At 30.7% G+C, this 25983-nt stretch overlaps 2 protein-coding genes across 10 annotated transcripts in view; both read right to left on the bottom strand.

Annotated features, from left to right (window-relative positions):
* Window positions 1–250: 250 nt before the first annotated feature.
* Prp40 (pre-mRNA processing factor 40) lies at window positions 251–17497 on the bottom strand. Of its 9 annotated transcripts, none has more exons than XM_074136241.1 (18): window positions 17079–17497; window positions 16572–16752; window positions 16427–16487; window positions 16212–16341; window positions 14960–15111; window positions 13867–13940; window positions 13096–13212; window positions 12397–12518; window positions 11408–11631; window positions 10411–10676; window positions 9859–9992; window positions 9309–9423; window positions 8146–8276; window positions 7938–8045; window positions 7211–7405; window positions 5503–5607; window positions 4977–5135; window positions 251–754 (listed from the first exon to the last, which is right to left on the bottom strand). In XM_074136241.1, exons 1-18 carry the CDS (start codon window positions 17079–17081, stop codon window positions 593–595), a joined length of 2439 nt encoding a protein of 812 aa, XP_073992342.1. In that variant the 5' UTR covers window positions 17082–17497; the 3' UTR covers window positions 251–592. The 9 variants fall into 9 exon arrangements, 8 of the variants coding, with proteins under 8 accessions (XP_073992342.1, XP_073992337.1, XP_073992336.1 ...); XM_074136236.1 differs by lacking the exon at window positions 17079–17497 and adding an exon at window positions 16941–17071; XM_074136235.1 differs by lacking the exon at window positions 17079–17497 and adding an exon at window positions 16935–16976.
* A 1512-nt stretch (window positions 17498–19009) lies between these two features.
* The window catches only part of Fancd2, a 40081-nt gene continuing 33107 nt past the window's right edge, over window positions 19010–25983 (bottom strand). The window contains exons 24-26 of the mRNA XM_074136233.1: window positions 20362–20511; window positions 20080–20247; window positions 19010–19473 (exon numbers count right to left, since the gene is read on the bottom strand). Coding sequence (XP_073992334.1) covers window positions 19297–19473; window positions 20080–20247; window positions 20362–20511 — 495 coding nt within the window. The 3' untranslated portion in view covers window positions 19010–19296. The remainder of the gene's footprint in view (window positions 19474–20079; window positions 20248–20361; window positions 20512–25983) is intronic.

Here is a 25983-nt window from a genome sequence, read left to right as displayed (position 1 = left end):
TGGATCGCTATTAGACTTTCCAAGAGATAGATTCAACAATCCCGTGTAAGAATTTATAAACATTTCCTGATTTTTTAGTGTAAATAATCCAGAATTTGGCAGTATCTCGACCTCATCTATAAGTTTCCTCATTATCAATGCCGAAAAATAATTAGATTCCTTCAACCGTGCATATCTCAAGCGGATAGGCAAGAAGATTGAACTTAGGAAACTGTGGAAAATGGAAGGCTGGAGAGAGAGCATTAAAAAGTTAAAAGTAAAATAAATTTTAATTTAAAATAATTTTGTTTTACTCAGCGTACAGAATATTTACTAAATTTATACAAAGAAAACAAATTTGTACATTTAAATTAAATATGTACAACATAATGTTAGAAATCAAAATAAACAAATGAAATCCCAAGAAATGAAAAAAATTAAAATTACAAAATAGAGAACCACTTTATCCGAATATTAAAAACTATCCAATAAAATTAATATTAAATATTATGAATTAATTTTTATTTTAAAATAAAAACAACGTTTTGCAACGAGTAAAAATAAAAATCACTAATGAAATAACTAAATTACAAAAAATAATAATAATAATAATTTAGTCGTCTTCATCGTGAAGTTGTTTCAACAGTGCTATCCTCCTTAATTCCAGCTCATGGTCGCTCATCTCTTCAGATTTATGATTAGTTTTGGATTTATCTTCGGGCGGTGGAGTTGATGGGCTTTTCGGCCTACTTTCTGAGTCCCTTCTCTCGGATGCCTGAACACAAAGAAGCAATTTTGGACAATAAAAATGTAAAAATTGTTTATTGTCTTTTTGTTTGTTTTATTATTTAGATTAAGATGAAAATTATCATTAAATCTTAAAGATATAATAAAGATTGTGAAGCAACAGCAATGTTTTTTATTTTGTTTTCCTTCAAATCCATGTTTAGATGGTGATTTTTCAAGTAAATATCACAAGTAAACTTAGTTTATATAAGAAAGAATTTATGCTTTTTAACGATAGTTATACTTTTGTTGCATTCTCTATTCCAGAATACTTTTTGCTTAAAATAATTTTCCAGAAAAGTATTTTGGGTTATAAATTATTTTAACAATGTTCTGAGTTTGATTTTTTAGATTGTAAATCCTTATCACAAGTTTTGATAATGATCGGTTGGTTTTACGAATGAAACGAACAATTTTGAAAAAAAAAAACTGTGAATCAAAGAAGTGTTTTAGAGACTTTATATTTATTTATTTATAATCTTAAAACTCACTTAGAATACAGTCTGGTTTAGATTATTCATGAAAATAGGTAAAAAAAAATACAAGAACGTTAGTTTAAAAAAAAAAATCATAACTTACAGGCTACCGATTTAATTTATTTTTAAAAATCAAGCACATTTAGCATCGTTAATACTACATTTCACACACCAAAACATTTCCCTTAAATTGCACTTCTAAATAGTAGCGCTAAGCATTAGCCCTTTTCTAGAAGGGCTGTAAAATAAAATGAAGCATGGACCAACAAACAATATTTTCTGATGTAAGGGTTCAAACCCCAAAGAAATTGGTATAATTTAAGATTTATTGCCCAAGATCAACTCGAATGCTTTGAAAAATACAGATCTAATACCAACTTTGGAACTTTGGCATTTTGATTAGTCATTTTATACTTGTAAATACTTAAAAAGATTTTAAAACTGTACAAAATACTGATACAGCTTATAGAGGAAGCTTATAATTTACCCCTACCTGAGAATTCTGACTTAGTAAATTACCCTGGAAAAAATGTTTCAAATAATAAAAGTAATAAATAGATCTATATGGAAATAGTAAAGATACAAAGTTTGAAGAAATTGATTGAAGCCGATTTTGAAAATAGAAAAAAAAAATGGGTAAACTAGAAAATCAATTCAGCTAAAAATGGGCACAAAACTGTCCCGGTGTATGGTATCTAAATTAATTTTGAGTTGTGCTGATCCCTGCCCTTTCACTTGAAAATCTCAAAAAATGGACATGAACTGAGCGCAAAACTTTTCTAACACAAGAGATCTCAAAATAAATAAAATAAAAATAAATAAATAAATGCTATTAGTAATTGAGTCCTAAAGTAGGACAGCAGAAGGCGTTCTGCACAATGTATTCCAAGTAAAAACCTAGTTAAGTCTAACATAGTAGATACCTAAAAGACAAATTTACCTTACGGATTCACCTATAAATCTTTATTGACATATTTCTTCAATCTTTGCATTTTTAATTGAAGAAATTATTATTTTTTTTTTCCAATAAATTTAAAACTGCTCACCAGAGATTTCCTAAAAATTAAAACTTTTCCCGATTGAATTTTATACGAAGTATTAAAAGTTATAACATAAATGAAGGAACTTTACTTGTTTTCCAAACACTTAAAATACGCCTGAATAACTTAGCAAAATCAAATCAGTAAAATTATATTTCATATTTTTTATTAATACAAACAGGGGGACATCAATATAATGTATGAGATTGATCACTCGGGTAAGTTTTGAGATATGATAATATGGTTTACCTCCTAAAGAAACTTTTTATCAATGGAGTTGCTGTTTGTTCACCTTCCATTTCTAGTGCATTTGGTTTTAGCCTCATTTTCCAGAACTGAAGATACTTGTGTAATCCAAAGATGTGTCTTCAGGAAGTTTCCTTGTCAGTAGACGATTTGATAATGTTTGAAGTTTGAAGAAAGACTGAAGTAAGCTAAATAGTTTTTTAAAAAAAAGGTGCAGATGATTTTCAATTTGAAGACAACTAATTGATATCTTAAAATGGCTGTGAATGAACAGTCATTATCAAAGAAGAGTAATAAGCTTCGAAGATCCATTTAGCTTCTTGGCAGTCTTCTGCTCCATTCACCCTAATCGTCTTAACCAAGCAGTACTTCTGAAGAAATGGTCTATTTATGATTTTTCCCATAAGCATTATTCTTTGAAAGTACTTGAAAGAGTTTTGGTGAAGGAATTCCTAACCCTTCGTATTCTTTACTATTCTTAGGCAGGTTCAAGTATATTGTCCTAAAACGAATAAGCAGGTTGCCCTCACCAGCACTTCGTAAATAAAACAAAAAAAATCTTTCTCCACTCCTGTAGACACCCAAATCTTATCATGCACGCACACAATACTTACACGAAGCCCACAAGGCTTCTGCAGAATTGTTATATCAACAGTTGGATTTAGCGTACCCACAGGCAAACTTTAGCTTACCTATATTCATTCATTCAAACACATACGCACACCCATGGTTACATTCTACAAATCGACTACATTATTATCAGTAATCACTTTAACCTAAGAAAGCCGCAATAAGATCTCTTGTAGTTCTTTAATATATTTGACTATTAATACAGCCACTTCCTTCTTACTTTTTAATACATTTCCGAGACCAGTTTTTTGTATTATTACTTTTCTTGAAAAAAAAAAAAAAAATGATAATCTTGTTAAGTTGACTTAAAGTCACCAATTCCACGATGTTCAATGAAAAAACTTCACCACAATGCATCGTTAAGATTTAGAATTCTTATTATAAACTGCAGAGATCAAATTTCGAAAAACAATTCTTTCGCAGATGTTTATTTTTTCGATTGATTACTCGTGACTTTACTCCAGATGAGAAAAGATTTCAAAGAAGTTAAGGACCGAGATTTAAACAGCAGAATGAAAGTAGCCCCCAGTATATTTAAAATTCTTTCTCTCTATACCGCAAATTGGGTCGTCTACCACCTTCTTTTCTTGCACATTATCCAGCCGCCTACCAGCAATCTCTGATCTTCCTCTTAAAAAATTTCTTACTCAAAAGAGAGTTTTCTCGTACATCACAACTCTGTGACATTCCAGTTCTTTCGAATAATTTAAGACAGAGAGCTAATTTTGCAGCACTCTGGGGCTCATGTCTCTGGAATATTCTTATTTCTTTTGGGCCGATCTTCATGTGACAGCAGAGCAACCTGTTTTTTTTGTTGTTTTTTTTTCCCCCCCAGCAGCAAGTCTGTTCCATATAACTTGGCCGAAATCTTCGTCGTCATTATCATCTCTTAAGCATTAAAACATATGTCTACATTGGAAATATTATTAATAAAAGATAAATACAGATATCCAATATCACAATAGAGAAAACCGTTAATTGGGAAATTGTTACGTTGATGCAGAATTGATGATCCAATGATGATACGCGACGAATTTTAAGAGTAGTCCGTTTTCAATAAGTGGATTCAAAGTTTTTTTTATAATTTTTCATCAGAAGGGCTTACAGCTACAGAATAGTCTTCTCATTGAGATACCATACTATCTCTTGATTGTTGCAAATCTTTGACCAGTTACGAGCAGTTTCATCCCTAAAAAAAGACTATGACGCAGCATCATGTACATTTTTTTAATTTATGTGATTTAAAACTATCACAGCCAAAAGAAAAAAACTCTTTTACAAAATTTTCCAAGATTCGCAAAATTAGGAATATGTTTCCTTTTTTTTCACACTCTGTGATTAAATGAATATGTTAAGTTTCGAAACTATTCAGTACATAAAAGCACCAATAAAAACAAAGTAAAATATACTTCCACTTTTTCGTTTCATTTTTTTTTCATACCTCAAAACTTTCTCAATTCCGAATGATTCTAGAATTTTAAATGTTGAACATTTTAATTTTCGGAAATCTCAAAGTGAGCAAAGAAAGAAAAAAAAAAACTACTTTTAATAGCAGTAAGAAAAATAAAAAAACTTCTTAAAAAATGTATTCCAACAAATAAATACTAAAAAGCAAAGACAATTATTATTATTTTTTTTAAAAATCTATACAAAATAAGTGTATTTTCTGGCTTTACAAAAATCACATTCTTTTTTCTTTCATGACAATATAAAAAAAAAATAAAAAAATAAAAAAGAAAAAGAAAAAAAAACTTTGTCTTTTTACTTTTTATTTTTGCGAGCGAGAGAACCCGAATTTTGATTTCTTCTAAATACTCACAGCAGGACTGTGGGAATGGCGCCTCTTTTTCTTAGATTTCTTCCTTTTATTCCTGTTACGATGTTCAGAATCCGAACTCTCAGATTCTGATTTATGTTTTCTGGTTCGTTTATTATGTTCCCGACTGTAGGCTCGGTGATCCGAATCACTTTCAGAACCCTATAAGAAGAAAGAAGAAAACAAAAACAAAAAATGGCATTAATTTTCTCATAATTTATTATTAATATTAAGTAATTCCACGTATTTATTGTTTTTATATACCTCTAAGCAATATATACAAAAATAATGGGAGATATCAAGTAAAAGTTTATTAAGGAAGGCCATATTTTTTAATGTTTTAATTTAATTTTTTTTTATTCATCAGTTTTTGGTATTTTGGCCGGATCGGGAAGTAGCGTGGCTAGGAAACATAGTGTTCTAGGAGATAAAGGACTCTGGAACATATAAAAATGGATACTGGAAAGAATTACAAGGAATACAAAGTAAATTTCAAAATAAAAAAATAAATATAAAAAGTTTTCCATACCACTGATCTTGATCTGGATCGTTTTTTAGTTTTTTTACTTTTCTTCGTTTTCTTAGATCTGGTATGGTGATGACTGCAAGATTCTTCCACTTCTTGTTGATATTCCTTTAAAATAAATAATTAAATTAAATTAAAAAATGCGCTCAAAATTCAATAAAATAGATAATGAAGTGAGATAAAACTATTTATTAGACAATAAGTGTTGGTGGCCAATTATATTGGTTTGTTTTACCACATTCTATTTGTATAATCTTATGTCGACAAGTTTAAATCTTATAAGGTAAAAGAAAAAACTATATTGTACAGGTAGACTTCGCTTTAAAAACATAAGAACTCTTCCGAGTCAAAATACAAATCAATATACATAAATGGAATTGGAATTACAAACAGCCTACCTGGCTACCCGAAAGCGTTCGCATGGAACCTAAAATGACGTTATAGCCGATTAAGGCGTAGGAAAATTCAGCAACAGGAGGAGAATCAAACAAAGTGGTACGCATTAAAAGACGTAGCAATTGTGAATGAAAATCTTAGGCCCAGAGTCAGTGAAAAAGTTCATGATTAGCCACTCGTGCAAGTTTATTACAGCATTTCTAGAAGCCTGAGAGACCATCCGAATGATCTGGACGGGCTACTCAGATTGATTAAATAAAACATGTATCGCATACACCGGCGGTCAGCGCATTGGATAACCCTAGTAATTTTTAAGTAAAAAAAACGCAAAAAGACAACAGAAGTTTTTCCAGTAAAAGGCGAGTATTGCTTACGAGTAGTAGCAATTGCCTATTTTTTCAGGGCGAGCTTTACGTCCAACTACCAATTAGGTGCCGTGGACGGAGGCGACTAGCAAACATACTTTACTATAAACTTCTATTATTAACCATTAAATAAAATCCAAGGCCTAGACACCGGGAATCGAACCCAGTACCACAATACGAGTATTTAGCACTTAGAAAAAGAAAAACTCTTGTCTTCAAGCTTTACTCAGAAGTTCCTCTTCACACTCTCAAATCTAATCAAATAGACAGAAATGCTGAAATACTCCAACTAGAGGGTACCACAACAGATTAGATCACGGTGTCGTAGTTTATCTAGCCAATCTTCCACGGAATCTATTCAGATCAAAGAACTTTTTTCTGTTTATGTTTGTTAATTATTATTATTGTTTATTTTGATTTTGATTTGATTGAGACAGACGGCTGGTAAGCCATTGCCAATTTTTGCTTAAGGATAAATTTTCCTTTGTAAAAATAATTTGTATAAATAAAGCAATTTTCTATTCTATTCAGATCAAAACAACTAAGCCCAATTTTTAAATAATAGAATTATGTTTAAATGCAGATAACAGATGAATTCATATTTTTATAAAGGATGTTAAGGCATTAAACTTGACAAAATGCTGGAATTTCCTAAAATTGTACTTTAGTCTAAATTGCATAATTGTAAAACTTTTTCCAAATATATTTTCAAGGAGTGTCAAACCCCTAAACCCCCTGGGTGCGCCTAAATACAGAAACAATGTAAAAATAACTAACTGAAATAATACAACTATTGAAAACGAAATAATTTGAAACAGAAATAACCCCCGCGACAAAGTAATATATAAACTAGCATTTCTTTTATTAGTTCTATCTACAGTAAACTGAGGTTCTCCGCAATTATTTATTTATAATAATTATTTAGCAAAAACTTAGAAAAAAAAATTTACCTTAAATACCCTAAGACGATCAGCCTCAATAGATAATGTTCTAAAAGCTTCTTCACTCTGTAATTTCTCTCTGATTTCTGACCATTCACTGCTATAATCTACGTCATATTCTTTTAAAAGATTTTTAAAGCCGGCTTCTAATTTTCTTTGACGACGTTGATCTTCTTTTAAGCGCTCTTTTTCTCTTGATTCAGCCTGTCAATTTTAAAAGGTTTATATTAGTTATTACGTTATTTTAGATATCTATTTAAACATGTATTAAGAATACACCTTATACACATTGGAGTTCGTTGTAATGTACCGTTCGTCATTGTTCACAAAAAAATGCATAAGTAATTACTTTTTAAGTAATAGAAACTAAGAAAAAGTTCCTCTGAATTAAACCAATGTAAACTAACTACTTGAGATTAAAAATGTTAGAGTAGTGTCGTTTAAATAAAAAGCCAGCTTCTTAACCAGCCAGCCAAAATAAATCTAAGGGAGTAGATCCTGTAAAGGAATGGATTTCTAATGGAAGCTACCACAAGACTGCCCAAATCTATTCCAATCAAGTCCTTTTTTATTAAATAGATGATATTAAGTTTTGGTAGCTCTCTATTTTTTAACAGAAATTTATCTAAAATCTCACAATCTTTAAAATTAATTACTTAAATTTGATAAATATCATTTATGAATGGAAAAACTTTACTGAAAAACGAATACTTTAAAATAATAATAGTATCAATACCTTTTCCAATAATGCATTATATGTAAGTTTAACGTTTCCAGCGTCCAAGGTTGCTGATCGTCTATCTTCACAAACAACTGTCGCGAATTCTTCGAATGTTGTGGTAACCTGTATTAAGACAATAATTAACATTGTTTATTACTATTTTTTTTATTTGACAATGAAAACATAGTTAAAGTATATCAATGGAAATAATTATGAAACGTACCTCTACTTCAAAACCTTTTTCTTTTAAAATTTCTTTTATAATTTTCCTTTCATCATGAAATCTAGATTTCAAATCTTCTACATAAAATTTAAATAAATCTAAGGGAGTAGACCCTGTAAAGGAATGGATTTCTAAAAATATTACTTGATAATTCAAAAAATATAATATTTATTTATACTATGAGTTCGGAGATTGGCGAATGTTTAACTAATGAGAGAAACACACTTTACACAGTAGTTACTTTTTTTTTTTTACCGAAATCCCTGATTCTTTTTTAACTTCAGAGAAAGAAAGTTTTAAAAAAGTTAGGAACTGGAAACCAACTAGTTTTCTTATCGCAATAATCTTAAACCTACAAAGACCTATTTGAAAAAGTTTTAAACTAGTTAATCATTAAATACCTGTATGTACTAAGGAAATGCGCCTTCAGTATAATTAATTTTCTTTCAACTAACTTTAAATTTACAAATCACTACTCAAATCCAATCCATCCATTTTTAGAAAGTACATATTTATCACATAAAGTACACGCTCATGTAAGGAGTAAATGAACAATATCAGACCCTTTAAGTTAAAGTAATCATGATAGCAAACTTGCTTTATTACCTAAATTAAAGTCTTGTGAGATGTGTTTTATTTTTACAGCTGTGTGTTTGCTATTGTTTAGATGTAATAAAAAATTGTCTTAATGATCCAACCAGAACTATTCTGATCTTTTGTCAGTCACAATCTTTTTAAGCGTATGGTTAATCAATTTTCATTTTTATTAATGAACAATTATTTTTTTTTGGATCTGACCTAAAAGTATTTAACTGATACTACTTTTGTTATAGCCGACAGCACCGCATAAATAACACAACACATATGTATTAATATTTTTTTTAAAAGTAAACATAAATAAAATAATAATTCTTTTAATATCTAATCGTCCCTAAGTGATTATATGTTGGGAGATATCTTTAATTACCGAGGTTAAAATACACTTAGTAACATTCTCGATTAAAAATATCGATAAAACTATCGATTCACTTTTAATACACATACTGCTTTTATTTTTAGTTTTTGACTGAATAATTATGTTCCACGAATTATATTACATAGCTAATTATTTAGTCGAAAACAGCATAAATCTAAAATATAAAAAATGAATAAATGCTAGTCACCTGATTGTCCTAACATAGCTGAAAAGCGCAAGTCGGCGCTAATGATGGGATATAACTCTACCCATAAAGACATTGAGGTTAATTTGCCTTCCTCGTGAAGTTCATTAAGTAACATCTAGAATATATATAGAATACATTGTTCGGACATCAATAGAAGCAAACTCAAGTAAAGCAGAACACATTTTAGTTGACATATAATTAAATATAAGTTAATTTATGTATTACTTCTTGAACTAGTTTCAGTAAGTCGTAAATCTACAATTCTATCAGAAACTTTTTCAGTTTCATTTATGTCCCAGTACAGTTGTCTTAGTAAATATATTATTTAAGAGTTTTTTGAAAGATACTCCATTGGCAGCGAGATATTCAATCAAGAAAATCTTGGAAACCTGACTAGGTCTCAACTGGTACATAGCCTCTCTGTACCAAAGATCTACGTTGGACAATGTGTACACCAAATATTCACTCACCCAAACTGTATGACTATAACTAAAAGGGAATAGTAACCAATGTTAAGAATAAAAGGAGAATAATTTATCAAAACACCTACCCCAAATGCATCTCTATTCTTTCTTTGCTGTCTTTTCCGGCGTTTTTTGTCTTTCTCTTTCTCTTCTTCTTCCTCTTTCTCTAATTCTCTAATGTGATCTTCAAACACTATCAACGCATCTTCTTTGTCCATCCCTGAGCGAAACAAGAAGTCAAAAGATTAACCAAAAAAGCTAGTTTAGATGGATAAAATCAACATCTTCTATGTTCTTATCAATAAAAAAATGTTAGAATTTTTTTTTCACTAGATCCACAAGTATTTAAAAAAAGTACGTAAAGTTAAAAGGAAAAGGAAGTTGCTTCGAGAAAAACGTGGCAAGCTGAAAAAAAAATCTTTAAAAAACAGACGTAGTCGGGCCCTGAACATAATCAACATTACCAATGTTGAACATGCTTAAGGTTTTTTTTGTAACCAATTAAACAAATAGTTTTATATTTAGTACGTTGATACTCATCACATCAAATTATCTTTTGCAAATTTTCTTTGCAAAATACATAAACTAATAATTATTCACCACCAAATAAATAAAAACTAAATCAATCATCCACTAACCAAGCAGATCAGCATCATTAACGAAATTAGGATTATCCAATAACATTTGTTGTGCTTCTTGCCAAGTAGTTCTATGATCAATTTGCGCCATAGCATCTAAGATTGCGGCCAACTGTTTCATATTTCTTTTCTTCTTAGCTTTAGCTTCTTCTTTTTCTCGCTTGGCTAAATTAAATACAGCATCTTCATAGATTTCACGTCGATCAGAATCGCAAACATTTTTCCAAACATCTAAATGGCCAAACGTTTCTTGACAACGATAGTATCTGAAAGGGAAATCGAAAATATACTTTTTATCTAAGAAAATGCTTTAAGTCGGAAAGGATGTCAACTTTTTTAACATTCTCTTATCGGTGTGCATCTTCTAATGGGACTTTATACCTTTAATACTTACAAATTTTATCTTCTAAAGTCGGAATCGACAAACATTATTTACTTATGAATCGATAACTTTAAGAGGATTATGTTCGGTTATTTGTTTCGTCTTAATATGGGGGGGAAATTTTATTTGAATCATTTATTTAATTTTTTTTTTAAATAAATAAGTAATCAGATAATAATAATAATAATAATAGTAATAATAATAATAATAGGCGCTAATGACCTTAGCAGTCGATGCGCAAAAAAAAAAAAAAAAAAATAATAATAATAATAATAAGGGAAGGGATTAGCTATGAGGTTAGCATACTGGACTCCCACGCGGAGGTCCCGGGTTCGAATCCAGCTGGGTGCTTCTTACAGCTCACTATCCGGTGATGGACAGTGTTGTCTGTAACGAGAGAGCACTGTCCGAAGGCCGGCAGTGCACTGAAAAAGCTCCGGGCGCAAATAACCTTAGATGTTGACGCGCCTTAAATCATAAAATAATAATAATAATAATATTAATAATAATAATAATAATAATAATAATAAAGGTATTGGTAGTTAGACATAAAGCCCGCCTGAAAAAAATATGCAATTACTTTACTAATAAAAAAGGTAATATAATTAATTTTACCTCATTGAAGAGCACATATTGTCCGTAGTCATAAGAAAATGTTCCAAGTCTTCTTTAGCTTTTTTCGCCCTTAACCTTTGTTCATCGGCTTCTTCCTTTCTACGCTGGGTTTTATAAGCGTTAAATACCTGTTTCTTATCACTAAACTGTTTCATCTGCGTATATCTTGGGTCATTGCCAATGAGTTTCATCGCTTGTTCCCAGGAAGCATTACTAGGGACATCCTGAAATTTGAAAATCATTACCCATAATTTGTCAGGCCTTAAATTGCAAGAGGAAAGATGGAAGGATGTTAGCCTTTGAAAGATATTTAACAAGAAGTTTTTCATTGATGCTCTACTAAAAAAATTTAATGAGACCGACTTTTTAAAATTACTGGTAAACACTTCCAGAAGGATAAAATAAGATTTGTGGAAGTGAAATGATGAAGAGGGTTGGATATGTGAAATTATAAAGATCTTGTGAAATTACAGTGGTATTTAAGCTTAAATAAAGAATACAGGTAGAAGGGTTGTTAAAAGGAAAAGGATTTCATGTGCGAAAGAGTTAAATACTGTCTACTGAAGAATAGTTTTAATAATAATATCAGGATAATCTATTATAAAATGGAGTGATATGCAGATCGAGTGGAAAATCATAAATAAATCTGATGTAGGCGTCTTACAAGACGCGAAACAGTTAAACGTTAATATCCGTTAAGATGCTTTTATAATCTGCAATAAACAAAATAAGAAAATATCACGTAAGAAATTAAAGTCTTGCGAACAGATACTGTAATCCGGCAAGTGTTTTGAAAACATTATGGTAGATGCCTTGGACATTATCAGGCTAACAAGTAGATATTTGGTACATGCTATAAAATCCTTCACTGTTGAGATGTAATTTTTTTTATAAACTGCTTACGATAGCATTATTTACGTATATACGACATTTTTGTCTATCCTACTAATTTGTTTATAACTAAAAGCACTAGTAAAAATATTACCTACCTTCTCTTTCAATAGATTTCTGAAAGCTTCAGTCAGCTCTTTCTTATCTTTGAATGACATTTTTGAATCATCACCTTTACCAGGCAATGAAGTATTGGAATTACTATCTTCATCAACTGAAACTAAGAACATTAAGGAAACAAGAACTTTTAACTCACAACAATACATAAACTTTATAAATATAAAACAATAGTTCAAATATAAATAAAAAAAAAATCAATATTAGAGATCAACTTATTGATTCCATATCATCATTACATTAGTCCAAAATAATCAGAATAAAAAAAATAGAAATATAATAATTGCACTTAAATGAATGATGCCTAATCTTTAAGCTGCTTCAAGTCAAGCGTATAAGCTAAAAAAATGTGGGCTTCTAGCAATTTGGTTTAAAATCAGTAGATTAAGCCAGACTTAAGAGCTTAAACGAATTTACTCGAAGTATAATTGATTCACGAATTAAACTAAATAAAGCTTTGCACAAAATTTTGAAAACCAGCACAAAATAAAGTTTAAGAAGTATAAAAAAGTGGAAATAGTTGAAGAAAAACTAAAAACCACCGATTGCAATAATAATCTTGCTTCAAAACAGGCACTAAAATATAAACGTCAATTTTTACCCAGATTAATATTAAGATAATAATAATAATGCCCAAACAACCGTTATAAAAAAATATCAACAGTTAACAATCTACTGACCAGCTGATGATTTTGGCGGAGGAGTTGACGCAATAGCGGCTAATGTAGCTGCCATGGCTTGATCCAATGCTGATTTACCCAATGGTGGAGTGGTTGATTTTGCCACAGTTTCTACCGCTGTAATGTAAACAATTATGTGGAATTTTTATTAGTTGATTCCTCTTCTTCTTTTTTATACTCAAGTGTTTTATAAATATATACATTATCGTCAAAAAAGGTTAATATACAAAGAAGTTTAGATCAAAATCAATTGTAGTATTTATTTTTAAAAGTTAATAAATTCTATTCTGAAATATTTTGTGTTTTAAATAACTTATTTCAAATTGAATGCCTTTAATCTGTAGAACATTTTCTTAAAATAAATGAATAGTTTCTATGGTGATTTGCACTCTTTAACGAAACCTCGAAACAAAAATCGAAAAATAATGAATAAGCTTTGCAAATAATTGATTTCAGCCGAAATAATTATTAAAATGCATCCAAGAAAATATTTATTACACAGAGAAGTAAAAATGATCACTACGGGTAATTCTTAATTTTTATTTGATCCTTAACAAAATGACAATTGTTTATTTGGCTCGTAATGGAAAAAAAAAAAATTGCCTAGCACTGTTCTAAACTCTTCCATCGCTTTACGAGCAGATGTACTGTTGCTTTCAACAATCTCTATGATGGTGCTATCTTTACGTAAAGTGTGTCTCTTCACTTTTGGATGCATTAAACGAAATAAGAAGGAAAGTTATTAATAAAAAAACTAATAATTCACAATACCTGTAGGCATGGGTATGGAATTGGATGTACTATCTTTAGGTGACTGCCCTTCTTCAGTTGTAGGTTTCTTCTCTCTGAAAGAATCATCATAAGATTTTTTTTTTATTATGCTATTAGACAAATTTAAAAAGATGGATGTTCTTTCTCGTTAGGGGAAATGATGAACTAAAAAATTTACACGAAGCCTCTGATAGACTTTAAAGACACAGATTGTGTTGAGATAATTTTGATAAAGTTTAGCTCACCAGTAGAAATTTCACATGCACACTACAAAGGCGTCACAATAAGCACGATATATATAAATTTTTTTAAGTAAGCACTGACATTTAGAGCTATAAGAAAATGTTGGTTTTTTACAATAAACACTTGAAATCATGTTACAATAGATTCCTTTGAACTAAAAGTTTCTTACAACACAGTGGATAATAACAGGTGATGTTCTACGCTAGGCGGTTCTTCGATAACCAATATGAGCATCGGAACTTTCTTAAGAAAAAATGAGGATAATGTAATGTAACGAAAATTATCTTTATAAGAATGATTATCAATTGTCAATTTATAGTTTGAATACAGTGTTTTATGTATCTACTTTAATTAAAGTAAAGTAAATAAAAATTAAAACGGATCAAGGCGGGGACCTTGATGGAGCTTTAAAAAAAATAAAATAAAGAAATGAGTTTGAAAAAAAGACCTACAGTCTTTTGACTTATGAACTTAGTTGCAGAGGTTGAAATTTAGAATTTGGAGTGAAGCAGTAGTGGTGTGAACTTGAACAGGGAGTTTTAAAGAACTAAAGGAAGCAAGTACGGCAAAACTAGTGAGAGAGCCGACAATTTACGTTCTAATTTTTAATAAAGAATATGTTTATATATTTTTTCTCAACTGTTCAATTTATATCAACTGGTGCAAAACATAAAATATGAACAATGGAAATTAAGATGTTTATTAAACAGACCCAAAATAACTGTTCTTGTAAAACTTATTAGACACAGAAACGTAATAAAAAAAAAAAAAAGAATTTTATTGTCTACTTACAATAAAACAGTGTAAATTCTAAATGAACTCATAGAAAAATTAAATACGCTACACTTACTCAGTCGGAAGTTCTTCAGCAGCTATTTTAGCTTTCAATTCTTCCAATTCTTTGGGAATCGTCCAACGGGATTCTTTTGTAACCACATTATGAAAATACACTTTTCCAGTATCAGACTTATATTCTTTCCACGGGCAATTGGACAAGAGTTTCTGAAAAAATTATTGAAGAAATTATGTACTGTACATGTATACACTGTCGTAAACGGTTATTTTAATATATAAATGTAGGCTTAATTTAATATTCGCTTAAAATTGTTGCTAAATTGTTTATAATTTCTTCAAAAACACTGCATACTAAATAAGAAAATATTTGTTTTTTAACATTAATAATAAATACTGAGTAACATAGATGTAACTTCTCTAAACTGACCTTTGAATTCGTACAACTAAGAAATAATAAATAATATTGAAAAGTTTGTGACATCATTAGTTCACTTTATAGAAGCTAGAGAATCGATTATTTAACTTTCGTCTTCGTTTGTACAACCAAATATTTTAGCTAAGAGATGGAGTAGAAAAAGCAGGGAAATCTAATAGGAATAATGGTAGAAAGTTCACTTGAAATTATTAAAATTGTAAATAGAAATCCTTATACCATACAAAGTAGACTACAAAAGTATTAAAAATGGAAATAAATTAAAAAAATGAGGAAGTAGTACAAAGAAATATCGGTGAACATTTAAATATCAAAGTCACTAGATTTGCATATACGATTGCAGAGGGTTAGCTTTGCAAATTTCAATTTTCAATCAACAATCTGAATATTAATTATGGGAATTAAACATGTTACTAGAATTTCGAGTTTGTAAAAACCTGGAAGAATGTACATATGTCACTTATACCCATACATATAATGGAGTGAGAGAAATTCTAGTGAATATTTGACATCATTTTTTTATTTCTGATAAAGATGATCTTACACCGTCAGTAACAATATGGAAACAGCAATAAATTTTTAACCAAATCTCTGACCCTTATGCCATTAACTCTGTCACAAATGATTGTTTACTGGAAGTTCTAGCAAGTACTTGTTACCAACTGAGAGCTCGGCTTGTCAATGATGTACAACATATTTTCGCCTAAAAGGCAACATTCCCGAAACAAGTACGTATAGCCTACAAGCTTTTTAAGCTTACTGTGGATATGCATCAAAGAAAATTTTAAGCATACACGTTATAATGATTGGCATATTATTTGAAGTACTACAGTCCCTAACTGGAGTTAATTATAAAAATAAAAATGCCACTTACTTCTGCAGGAGATTTTAGCTCATCAGGTTTCTCCCAAAGACTCTTTTTGGTGACGGTATTATAATAGTAGATTCTACCATCAGGAGCTTTGTGCTCTGTCCAGTCACACTTCTTATCCTTTGAATCATCTCTGTATGATAAAAGTTTTGGTTAAAAGAGATGGAATTCAAGGATACTGACGATTCTTAAACTTTAATAAGTACAATATTACTTACCCTTCCTTTTCCTCGTTAGTCTTTGACACTTCTGGACCATTTTTCGTAGGTTCGCCTATTACTAAAGAAATACCAGCAGATATTCAACTTCTTTTAATTTATGTAAAATACGCAAACCACAGACTAATAAGACAATAATAATTACCTTGACCTGGAAAAGCAAATCCTGGTGGGGGAATGCCGTACGGTGCAAGAGGAGGACCTGGTGGCATCATGCCAGGAGGCGGTATAAATCCAGGCGGAGGCCCTGGAGGAAACCCAGCCATCGGAGGCATTGGAAATCCAGCGGGAGGAAAGGAAGGCGGAGGGCCTCTATCTGCAGGATTCTGAAAATGAAAAGAGTTTCAATACGTAGTGAAAGTATACATCATATTGGATTCAAGTAATTATGATACTCTATTGCTCTTGGAGCCTATTTACTCTATAATCTCAAATGTTTTCTTATACAAAATAACCAAAAGACAACGTCATGCATTAAGCCTAAAAATAAATAAAAAATAACACAAACCCATACCCCAAAATTAAATGGGAACATTGCGAAACGAATGAATAACCTATACTATCAATAACCTACATTATATTACAACAATTCCAACAGGCAATTGTTTTTAAGAACAAAGATAAACGACATGAGATAAAAATTACACCTTACCATAGTGTGCGCGCTGCTCAAACAGTTCAATCAGAATATTGTTATTTTTTGTTTCAATTAATTGAAATTTTTCTTTTAAAAAATCTTTTATATTCACAATTTACAAACATGAACATTTGAGATTAAAATTTTTATGCAATATTACTAAAACATACACAAAATGTAAAAGGGTTATTAAAGGCATACAAAGCCGCATAAAACAATGAATAACCTTCCCTTGTCCCTTTCTAAGCAAAACAACCCTAAGGACCAATGCTAATATCTTCATAGAAGTTATTCTATTTTTTTTTTTTTTTGTACTTGGATCAAATTCTTTTTAAAGGTTTTTAAAAATGACCGTATAAGATATTACTTCCTGTTATTTTAAATAATTATTCCCGGACAACGCACATGCCAAGCCCAAATATAGCGTCGTTTTATACGTTGCGCACTAGGGTTCCAGAGATTATGCTCAAGTCCTCCTAATACGGCATAACATTCAATACTATATTACTGTTTAAAAAAATTTCAATGCAATCCTTTCCTTTCACCCTGGTGCAATAATTACAAAAAATACTGTATTTGAAATAAACAAAGTTGGGTAAAGCATTTGATGGTGGACAGATTTTCTAAGACCACAAAAGTTCGACTCTACAATTAAAACTACTCGCAGAATACTGTATTATAAATGATATTCTTTCTTAACTTCAACATTTTAAAATAAAATATAAATTTCAAAAATGTTTCTCCCATGTTTGATTTTATTAAAAATCACAATCAAGGTTGGAATCATAGCTTACTCCATTCTGAATCTTAAATATATCATATATGTGAAATTCTGATGATAAAGTTGGTTTAACAGATCCCAATTTGAATTCCATTAGCAAGTGGAATTCCGTTACATACTTTAATCTCTCTCTCTTGAAAAATGATCGATATTAATAAATATAAAAGGAACTTAAGAAAGAGAAGTAGATTTTGAATTCTTTACTTTATAGATGATTAGTCAGTTTCCTGGATATAGTATAAATACAAACCTACCATCTTTATTGAAAAATTTTTCTATAAAAAAATTAGTCTTGGGTGGTTGAGAATCTTGTTTTTTCCTAAAATAATAATAAAAAAGTGAACTATGTATTTCTTCAGGAAGTTGAAATCTTTGATGATTAAAATCAAAATTAGTGAGATTAACAAAAAATTGGTGCCCAAATAATAAAAACGAACGATTTCTTATTTATTTATTTGCGTTTTCGCGTTGTATAGATAGATATGGATTCTCAATTTCGAAGCCGAAGGATCAATACTCTGTTTTCATTTTGATTTGTTACTGTAAATACTAAGTTGTCATACTTCCACAGGTATCAGCCCAAAGTGAAAATTTTGTAGGGTTCCAAGGGAAGATTTGGAAGGAGATCCTCTCAAATCCCCATCCAACACTTTTTTAACTACCCAGGCAATTGCGAGGAAGGGTTAGAAGCAAGCACTCAGGGATAATCCCTTACTAGCATCATATGTTCTTTGAATTCAATCCAAGATTTACTAAGAATAATAATAATGAAAAGGTATAACGTGGAGAATCATTTCAATTCTGGCAGTAAAAAAAGCCAAACTACCATATCTGTAGCCTGGTCCTAGAGACAGTTGCCTAGGAAACACCACACGGAGAGGGGTTTTGCTCTCCCATAAATTTCAAATTTTAAAAGTTCTAACATCAGTTTCGTTTCCGGTCAGACTTCAGTCAACAGATCTTCATAGAGTCTAATATCGAAAACTACAGCTTCTTGATATCTCTAGCAATTTTCTAAATAATTTCAAACGCAGATGGGCATCATTACAAAATTTCCAGCGCATCTTTTCTTCTAAAGTCAAAAAATATATTACATATTAAAAAAAATCTTTTATTAATAATTTTATAAATTTTTTCAATTGAATATTCTCTTCTTTTTTCTCTCTCGTTTGCTGACTGAACAGATTAATATACTACATTTATACAAGATCACATAATATCGTTAATACAACTTTTTTAAAATCCATTTATATCAGGTACATTTTAAGGCACATACCTATTATATTAGTCACAGAATATAGGACAATTATTTTAAAAAAGAAATCATTAATATATAAAACAATTAACTCTTTACAATATCTCAGTATAAAAAAATACCAAACAGTAGTAGCAACTCTAAAACAATACATGTAAAATGAACATCCGATTAACTAAGTACTGAAGCTTAAAAGATCAGTAGGCTTCACTGATTGACGTTGTGTCAGTAACGGAAGTACCATCGCTTACATTACCATCATCATTCTCATCTTCTTCTTCTTCCTCCTGTTCACCATCATTTCCTCCATCATCTACTAGCATGTCATCCACAAGTGGAGAGTTGGAGCCTACTGAATTTGTATCCAGTGAATCCTGTAAAACAAAACGTCAGTCTTAAGAACTTTAAACAAAAAAATTGACTCTTCGGGTACTGGGAAAGAAGAAAGTACTAGCGCGATCGTGTAAAATTTTCTAACTTTCCCGTTTTCACCGGAAGTTTTGACGTCCTCTGTGTCAAAAAAATTGTTTGGCAAATCTTTTGGTCTCTATGTGTCTTTCTATTAGGTTTGTGGTCTGAATAATACAAGTTATTTGAAGCACAAACGTTTAACTACTACTTAGATTTGACATTTTCAAAAATGTTTTGCATTCCTCTTGTCTCGAAAAATTAGTTTAAATAGGACTGTCAGTTTGGCGGTAAGTATCCATCAGAACACAAAATATAAAAAAGGTACTAATGAATTAAGGTATATGCTTTAAAAAATACTTTTACCACTGGTCACCGACTAGCATATGAAAAGAGTTGCTTTCTATACGAATTACAAGACTCGTACAGAATTTTTTTTTACAGATTCCTTAACCAATAATTCATTTTATAGACTTACAAAATTAGATGAATTAATTTTTTTGTTCACTGACCCATCCAAGGTTTTTTTAAACAAATATAAGCAAGAAAATTAATTCTATTACGAGTTTCACCTGTGACTGGATAACATCCCCATGATGGTCCTTGTTTTTCATACTACCCAAGAAGAAAGCTTCAGTACACTTATTCTGTAATATCATACTTTTAACTAACAGCACTATAGATTCCAAGGTACCTCTGATGCCTGGAAGTTGTTGGAGAATTGATCTATCTTTGGTTATCTATAAGCACATTATTATAATCCAAATAATTATTACAAAATCTCAAAAAAACGTTATCATAGAAAGAAATATTAATACTAATCTAAAGCTAAGTTTTTTTTTTTTGTAAATTACCTTACTGTAATTGCAGACACTTTGTATATATCTTGTAACGACTTGAAGTTTCTTAATAGTTTGGGTTACTAGTACGGCATCTAATTTAAACATATTCGCACATACAGACATACCATTCGATTTAAATAATTTGATTATAGGAAAACATCCCTGAAAATTGAAACGTTTAAGATATTTAAGCAAATCTATAAGAATTTTTCTTAAATAGAAAAAATGTAAAGTGATATTTTTATAATTTAGTTATTACCAAAAAATGTAAGAATTGGAAGCATAATTTTTAGAAAAAGATTTTCTGCCAAGAATGACAATGGCTTAAAAACGAAACAATAAAAATAGTTTCTAGGCAACAGAAGTCTCCCTCTCATTAAAGGAAAGAAATCTATGTAATGTATCCCATAATCAACTTTCAAGATAGCTCCAGAAAGAGCCGGTGGTCACAGTCAACCACTCCCAGACGACAACATACCCAAAAGGTCTCACCAGTTGTTCTCCGGAGCAACAAAAGATCTTATCCAGTTAAGCGTTGAATTTAGTTTAAAAAAAACAAAAAACCACAGTGTGCGGAATTAAAATCAGACAATGACGAGTATACACGTCGAACGCAGGGAGGCAGAACAACCAAAAGTTTACAATAGTCGTAATAGCCACTGCAAGCGACTTTTTCGTTAATATCTGTAGCTTGAATCTTGCACCGCTTCTTCACGTATGCATTACTCTAGTTAACTAGGGACGCCAAGAGCTTTTACAAGGAAGAAAAGAGCTTTGAATTTTGTGCAAAATGAAATCATGCTCGTACTGAGGTCTAAACCTCTAACTAAGGTAAAAACGGCATTGCACAAAGGTTGAGAGCTCCTATTTGTGTGCCTAATTCCCCAATCTCTTATGCGGAGACCAAACATGTACCAACCACTTATCATTTGGCTGATTCCCACCGTAATTCTATTAAGGATAGAGGAAACATCCCACCAAATAATATTCTTATTGTATTTTATTAAAATTTCGTGTATACACGTCAAACACGCTTAACTGGTTAAGGAACCAGACTAACCATCCCCTTAACCACAACTTGGGTATCAAGTCGAAATAAAAAAAATTTCATTTCGGTTTTGTGATGAAGGCACATACAAAACAACCGATCAGAGAGTGAGAGATTTACTTTAATAATAATAATAATAATAATATCTTTATTAAGCCAAATTAGAAAGAGATGAAAACAAAACAATCACTGACAATATAAAGATAATACTCTTGGTTTAATAAACCATCAGAGGGAGCTGGCATTAATAAACAAAAATAAATAATAAAAATAAAATAAAAATAAAACAACATTCTGCATATAAGTTATAAGATGGTACTTCTGACTCGGATACATTACAAAAATACTCCAAATTAACAAACAAAAATAAAAATAAATACTACATTTTATAAACAAAACCAATGAAATACAAATGAAAGGGAACGTATAGGGATTGTTACATTAAAGATTAATAATTAAATTCCTGTACTAGGAAATACCTGTACTGCCAGGCCGTTTTGCAGTAATTAATCAATGCTTTAAAATCGGCACCATTTAAGTAGTTTATTAATTCTTCCCGTGTAAGTACAGCCTTTTTTAACCACTTCACGCGAAACTCTTTTAGTATTGGACAGATTGCAATGAAGTGGTAAATGTCCTCCTGCTGTGAAAGATTGCAAAGCGAACAGAGGGATGATGCGCTTGTTCCATAACGTTTGTAGTTCAAACAAATCAATTCCCCTCTAGCTTTTATTATCCAGGTAAAATCATTTAAGGAGAGCCACTCATTTATGAAGTTTAAATCGTATTTTAAATCTTTATAAATTACTGAGGTTTTAGACGAGGTAGCTGCATTTACGCAATCTTCCAGAAATTTAAAACTTATTTGTTCTCTTAATTTATTAAAGCTATTATTAAGGGCTTCTGGATTTACAGCACCCACATCAAATCGAATTCCGTGCGAATGAAACAATTCATTTTGAATCTTGAACCAATATAAATTTTTTTTTATAGCAAACTGGGCAAGAATTTTCGGAAATCTAAAGTCGGGCATTTTCAGTACTTTTAAAATATATTTATGATGTAAATTAAGCGTGAAAGTAAATAATGGGCAAAGCTTTGTCTCAAGATATAATAAATAATTTGGAGTATTTACTGGCAATTTAAATACTTTCTTAATAAAGAATACTAATAGTTTTTCCACATCATTAAATTTTTGGCCTCCCCACACTTGAGCTCCGTAGCAGATACTTGCTCTAGATATAGAATTAAATATTTTTAATTTACTTTCGAAGCCAATATCTTTGTTTAAAATAAAACTTTTCCAAAAGGAATTTAGACAAGACTTTGAACTTTTTAATTTATTTTTAAAATGATTAGTCAGACAAAGGGTTGGCGTGATATTGATTCCAAGATATTTATAATTGTTTACAATTTCAATTTGTTCAGCTCCATACCACCACTTGTTATTTGAAGAGATTTTACCGCCGTTTCTAAAAACAATGATTTTTGATTTTGCAAGATTAACAACCAAATTCCAAGTACTACAATAACTGTGCAATGAATTTATCATTTTTTGTAGTGAAATGGGCGACGACGCAAGCAAGACAATGTCATCGGCGTACGCTAAAAGTTTAACATTAGATGCACCAATATTCACTCCGCCATCTAAATACTCCTCCAGATCATTAATAAATACAGAAAAAAGGAGAGGACTCAAAAGTGCACCCTGTTTAACTCCCATCGCGATTTTAAATGAGTCTGACAAACCTTCCCTACACCACACCCTGCCATAAGTATCATTGTGAAGACCAAAAATAAGTTTAATTATTTTATAAGAGAGCCCATTATTGTATAATTTATAAATTAGTCCATGTCGATCAATTCGATCGAATGCCGCACTGAAGTCGACAAAAAAGGCGTACACTTTTTGCCTTTTGACGCTTAATTTGATTTTTACCAGAGAAATTAACGTAAACACATTGTCTATTGTTGAGTAATTACGGCGGAAACCCGCCTGAAATTCTTTTAAAATATCATTTTCAGTGAACCACTGGTTTAATCTTTGCAAAACTAACCCGGAAAATATTTTCCCGACGGTGTTCTCAAAAGAGATCCCCCTGTAATTTTCTACACAATTAGTGTTGCCCTTCTTATGTAAAGGAAATATTATTGCTTCATTAAAACGCTTTGGAATATTACCATTTTCTAAAATGTTGTTATAAAAATTAAGTAATACATTTAAAAAGTTTTCTGGGGCATATTTATAGAATTCGTACGGGATTCGATCTGTACCTGGTGCTTTATCACATTTAACTGTGTTCAAAACTTGTTTTAATTCTGGAAAACTAAATGGAGCGTCCAAAAACTCATTAGTCATAAAAGGTGGGCAGAAATGAATGCGATTTGCAAGCAAGGGTGGATTATACATATCACTGAAGTGCATTAACCATTGGTTCAACGAGATATCCGGTCCAGTGACGTAAGATTTAGTTTTAAAAGATCGAACTATTTCCCAAAATTCTTTGGTATCTTTTATTTCAGAAAATTTTCCAATTATATTTCTATAGTATTCTATACGTTTCCTTTTAAAAACATCTTTAAATTCTTTATTATAAATACAATAATTATTTCTATCATTAATATTATTTGTCTTTCTGTACAATCTAAGTGAACTAAAAGAAATTTTACGAGCTTGAAAACATTCTTTATCAAACCAGGGCTGTTCTTTCATTCTATTGTATTTTATGTTATTATTGTTTGTGTACAAAAGGTTATTATGTGAAGAGATAAATATTAGTTGATAAATAGACTCTAAGTTCGTGGTATTATATTCATAAATAAATTTTTCGGTACTTATTTCAAGTTTAAATTGGTAATCTGATTTGTTTTGAATTTTCCAATTTAGTTTCGGAATTAGATTTAACGACTGGTCGTACTTGAATTGCCTTTTTAATTTGCAAGTAACTATGATGGGCATGTGGTCAGAGTAAATTTGAGAATCAATTTTAAAATCCAAGACAACAGGCAAACATTCTCTAGACACACAGCACAAATCAATTGTAGACGAACCAGTAGGGCCTAAAAATGAAAATTCACCAAATATATCTCCTCGTGATCTACCATTCAATACAATAAAGTCGTAGTTATCAAATAACTCAATTAGACTTAGCCCGTTTTTATTTACTACATTGTCTTTACTATTTCTGACTACGTTCATAAATTCAACATTCTCTATTTGCTTACTAGATAATTTATTTTGTAAATCTCCTATTCTTCCATTGAAATCGCCCAATAAGATGAAATTTTCATCTTGATATTCAGTTATTAAATTACTTAACAAAATAAAATCAGCTTCCCATCTGTTACAATTTAAGTACACTGGCAGAACATATACAGACATATTATCACAGCTACATAAATTAATTGTAAAAAAGCCATTAATATTTACATATCTCACTGAATTAAAATTATAAATAGATTTTTTAATGCCGAACAAAAAACCCCCACTGGCTCTACCATAATTTGACACGCGAACTGCGGGTATAAACTTGAGCTCATAATCATCAAACAGAGAAACAAAAAACGAAAACTCCTCCTCAACTAAAAAAGTTTCAAATAAGAGAAAAATTTCATACCTTTTTATGTAATTAAAAAAACCAGAATTAAATTTTTTACTTTTCATACCACAAACATTGTAAGCCAAAATCGTTACCAGAGATCCGTCCAGACTGTTTTTAAATTCTATTTCTTCTCCTCCTTGTTCTTTTCCCCTTGACTCAGTGGACGCTGAGGTCGGCCTCGTAAAAAAGGAAGAATCGAGCTGGAGTCTGAGTTTTTCTTCAAATTCTTCAATTTCCTTTTCTTGCTGCTTTGTGTGGATGCAGTTGAGATGCCCGAGGCATCAGTATCCGGTTCGTCATATTCTGACTCTCCGCCCAGCTCAGCAGTTTCCTTTTGCCCCGTAAAGCCCAACTGAAGGGAAATTAAATCATTTTCACTTTTTACAGACTTCACATACGTAGTATCAGATACTCGAACCTTGATGCACCCATTTTGAAACCAAACATACTTTATCATAATTTGTTTTTGAAGCTCTTTAACTTTCTTAAATAATTTGTAATGATAAGGAGACATATTTTCGTTTATAAAGATAGGTTTACCAGGTGAAGTAGCACTGAATAATTCGGTGGTTAGTTTAGCTCTATTTATTTTCTTACTTTTCAGGAATTCGTTTTTATCTTTAGTATTCACAAATTTCAAAATAATTGAAGGGCAGACAGTTTCCTCTCTATAATTGGCCGTCAATTTTTTAAAGAATTGTCGATAACAGGAACAAATACGCTCCTCCCTTACTTCAAAGCCAATAGCTAGGCCTATTTTTTGTACAATATTATACACATTTTCCTGCTCAGTGTAAGGGACATTATTTATCCTAACAGAGCTATTATATTGTGTAGACTGAATTAACTCATTTATTTGTAGCTTAACTTCTCCAAGTTCTTTCTGCAGTTTCATGTTAGCTTTTTTAAGCTGACGATTGTCGTCGTTACATTTTTTTATTCTCTCATCAATCGCAGAAATGGCTGTGACAATATCGTTTTTAC

The sequence above is a fragment of the Rhodnius prolixus genome, unplaced genomic scaffold (assembly GCF_049639745.1).
Source record: "Rhodnius prolixus isolate KJV_2025 unplaced genomic scaffold, Rpr scaffold_5, whole genome shotgun sequence".
Lineage (NCBI taxonomy): Eukaryota > Metazoa > Arthropoda > Insecta > Hemiptera > Reduviidae > Rhodnius > Rhodnius prolixus.
This window is presented reverse-complemented; position numbering and strand designations above follow the sequence as displayed.

Coding starts and splice junctions, on each gene's coding strand:
- Prp40 (XM_074136235.1), bottom strand. CDS start 16,961: ATGTTCCCATTTAATTTTGGGGTATGG. Junction 16,753..16,934: donor CATTTAATTTTGGGGTATGG/GTTTGTGTTATT, acceptor TTTCATTTTCAG/AATCCTGCAGATAGAGGCCC. Junction 12,519..13,095: donor TCCGCCAAAATCATCAGCTG/GTCAGTAGATTG, acceptor TAATGTTCTTAG/TTTCAGTTGATGAAGATAGT.